Genomic DNA, 3,649 nt, shown 5'->3' on the forward strand with positions numbered 1-3,649 from the left:
ACATCCAGACATCCAGAGAAACATCCAAACATCCAGACATCCAGAGAAACATCCAGACAAACATCCAGACATTTAAATATTCTGTAAAAAATATACATAAAATATAGATAAGTTATCTCGTAAGGTAGAATATTAAATGTTGTATAATTGTGTAATATAAAAAATACAAGATAGTAACAAATCAAGAGGAGTTGGAATGTCATTATCTGGTATATACAGTATATGTACTAGGAAGCACTAACCGCGAAATGCAGATGCGGCATGAAAATGGCAACCAGTAGATATGCAACAACATGTAATTAACAAACTTTAACAGAGGCACTCAAGTTATCGTCAAACTCTCATGTGATTATAGTGCCGATAATTCCACACGACAGCTTAGAAGCAGATTAATATAATACAAATATGACATAATATGTTTTGAACGAGATGCAACAGAATGTATAGTGGAGGTAGATATAGTCAATTTATAACCTATCTTTATACTAAGGCTGACTAAGTAGAAGGTAGTATCACATACATTAATACTTAGTCACTTTTCAACTTGTCACCAGACTATGGCAAGTACGAAAACACGTAGTCTTTCATACGCTCGTAACTGAGTTAGTCGACTCCATGTATCCAAATTGTGGCACTTGCCAGCATAATATAGTGACTCAGACCTTCGACTCCTGGTGGCTTGACAAACGGTTACCAGAGTATGGCAAGGGTGAATGTAACATAGTGAGGCAGCTACTCAGAATAGACTATGGTAACACATTGGAACCAGTCTCGGTCTGAACATACGTGAACATAGTTGGTCAGACGTTCGAGACCAACGTGTGGAAAGAGGTAGTTGCCGGAGTATGTCAAAGAAAGTTCGCCGGGGTCAGGTAAATCTGTTCGACAGAATCGGTTGAGACATGGCTACCAGACTAAGGCGGCTTATAAAAAAGATAGAGGGTGGCAAGTTCGAAACTTACTCGGGTGACATATACTCGCCGCACTAGGTCAGCGCAATCATAACAGAGTAAGGCATACACATTAAAGAGGTTAGGGTACTGCATCATCTGACTCATTGGCGATAATGTTAACAGAAAAGAAATAAGATATGAAAGAGACAATCGTTCAAAAAGGTACATAGGCTTTCATTTACAATATACGTTCGTTTGGGATACACTTGTGTTTCCATTCGTATTTCATTTAAATTGTTCATATGATCGACACAAAAGTTTTCCAATCATATCATCAAGTTAAACGCGTTTATATAAACGAACTAAGAATACTTCATACAATACAATATATTAAACTAAAAACTAATTAAAACAATTCTACATATCTTCATTAACAAGCTTATTCAAATCACTTAATAAACTCATAAGATTAACCCTCTTCTCTAGAGGATAAGTATTTTCTCTAATTTTCCTCTTCAACGTCGTACGAACCGTTGCAAGTTCATCAGCCAAATCGTCTATATCCAATACACTGCCTACACCAAGTAAATTATGATCTTCGTAATCTAAAGGCTTAAGTGGAGCAAATTCATTTGATACATCATCGGCTGTAACATTTCTAATTGGGAATTTAGCTAGTGAATCTGGTAAATCTTTCACATCCATTAACTGATGAACATATTGGTTGTGAAAATAAAGCATATGTGTACCAGCTACTAGATTATAAGTTTCACTATTTTCATGCTCAGATTCAATGATCTTGCGTAAAATATGTTCACACCAAGAATGGAAAGGGTATTCTCTCTTACAGGGACATTGATATTGATACTTTCCAGTTTTCTTAACTATAATCGATGGATCATCTCCATGTAATATAATGCTATGGGATTGAGAATGGTCATCTTGTGAAAGTCTTTCTTCAGAACTTTCAAAAAGCAATGTCAATTGTTTCCATATATAGTATTCAACTGTGGAAAAAAACCGAGGTTCTATATCACTTACAACCTTAGATTCAATTCCATTTATATAATCCAGATACTCAGAAAGAGCTTCAAGAAGGTTTTCAAAATATTTCCATTCGAACTGACCAATATAATTCTTTCTAAGGACTGAATGAAAATGTTTGACAACATCATTAGATTCAAGTGGTAGCTTTATATATGACAGTTGCCAATGATGCTTCATTCCATACCATGCATCTAGAGTTTTCTGCCATTTTCTTGAAGGAAGGAACAAACTCTTTATAGAACGCCATTCATCCTCAAATTGATCTTTGTCCATAATTGATAAACTGCGAAAAAACCGAGAAAGGAATTCAATATCTGATATCAGTCGAACACTTCCATTAACTAACCATGTTTTACAAAGAATTTCATTGATGGAGAGTGGACATAAGCGTACTTCATGACTAGGGTAATATTTTTTTATAGAATCAAACAAATGGAAATCACAATCTATGACAAATCCCCTTGCTTTGGATAAATAGTCTTTAGATGTATCAAAGAAGTAATCCAATGCTTCATCTGATCTTAAGTTTGTCACCATCAAAACATTCGGAGATTCTAAACCAGTAACACTTGAACGTGATATTACGCTCGTCAATGTAATTGTACCATCGTAATCCTTCTGTTTCAATTGGGGAACAATATCTATAGCTAATCCGTCAGTTGAAGCAACGTGTAACACATCACCGTCTTCAGCACGTGAATTGAAAAGAACAATACACCAATTCTGATGCCCATAGGAAGTTTCCTTTGAAAATACCTTGTATTTCGTTTCTAAAAACGCAGATTGCGAATTTTGAAATTGCCTTAATATTTCCAAATGAGAATCTTGATTAAGTCTATAATAAACACTTTTGTAGATAAGGTTGATCAGTGTATTACAGCTATCAAAATATTTCACCTTACTCTTCTCCAATCTTGAACAATAATCTTCCTTTATGTTATCCCATTGCAAACTTTTATAATGACGAAGTATATACTTCTGTATGTTAAGTGATTCTTCCAGTTTATTAAAGTAATCATTTGTGACACAATCGTGACTATGATTATAATGCCATTCTAATTCCGGTCTAATCTTATTCAGAAATCTTATATAGGCAGGACATTGCCGTCTCTGGATTTTGCAATTGAACACATTTGACTTTTTACCATTTGAATACCAGAGCAGAATGCTTTGAATAGTCTCAAATACAAATTGTATTCTGCTACCGCTGTACCTATAAATAAAGGTAACTGGATCGAATTCAAACCCTGGTAATATACTAACAATATCGTAAAACTTTTGACATGGGACATATGTAAGTGGGGTAGGATCAGTTTGATTTGGAGCTTGATTTGTGGCATCTACTTGAGTGGAATCAACATGAGTTGCAACTTCTCCTGAAACTTCTACTTGAGTGGAATCAACTTGTGTGGGAACTTCTCCTGATACTTCTACTTGAGTGGAATCAACTTGTGTGGGAACTTCTCCTGATACCTCTACTTGAGTGGAATCAACTTGTGTGGGAACTTCTCCTGATACCTCTACTTGAGTGGAATCAACTTGTGTGGGAACTTCTCCTGATACCTCTACTTGAGTGGAATCAACTTGTGTGGGAACTTCTCCTGATACCTCTACTTGAGTGGAATCAACTTGTGTGGGAACTTCTCCTGATACCTCTACTTGAGTGGAATCAACTTGTGTGGGAACTTCTCCTGATACCTCTACTTGAG

The 3,649-nt window shown here is 35.7% G+C and overlaps 1 protein-coding gene across 1 annotated transcript; it reads right to left on the reverse strand. All coding sequences in view use genetic code 12, as the record gives it.

Moving 5' to 3' along the window:
• Positions 1–1,310: 1,310 nt before the first annotated feature.
• J8A68_006006 (uncharacterized protein) lies at positions 1,311–3,649 on the reverse strand (the record flags this gene model as incomplete). Its single annotated transcript, XM_049410134.1, has 1 exon — positions 1,311–3,649. A coding segment is annotated over one exon (2,339 nt), but the record flags the coding sequence as incomplete, so codon positions are not given.

The sequence above is a fragment of the Hemisphaericaspora subhashii genome (genome assembly GCF_019202705.1).
Source record: "Hemisphaericaspora subhashii strain CBS 10753 chromosome Unknown scaffold274, whole genome shotgun sequence".
Lineage (NCBI taxonomy): Eukaryota > Fungi > Ascomycota > Pichiomycetes > Serinales > Debaryomycetaceae > Hemisphaericaspora > Hemisphaericaspora subhashii.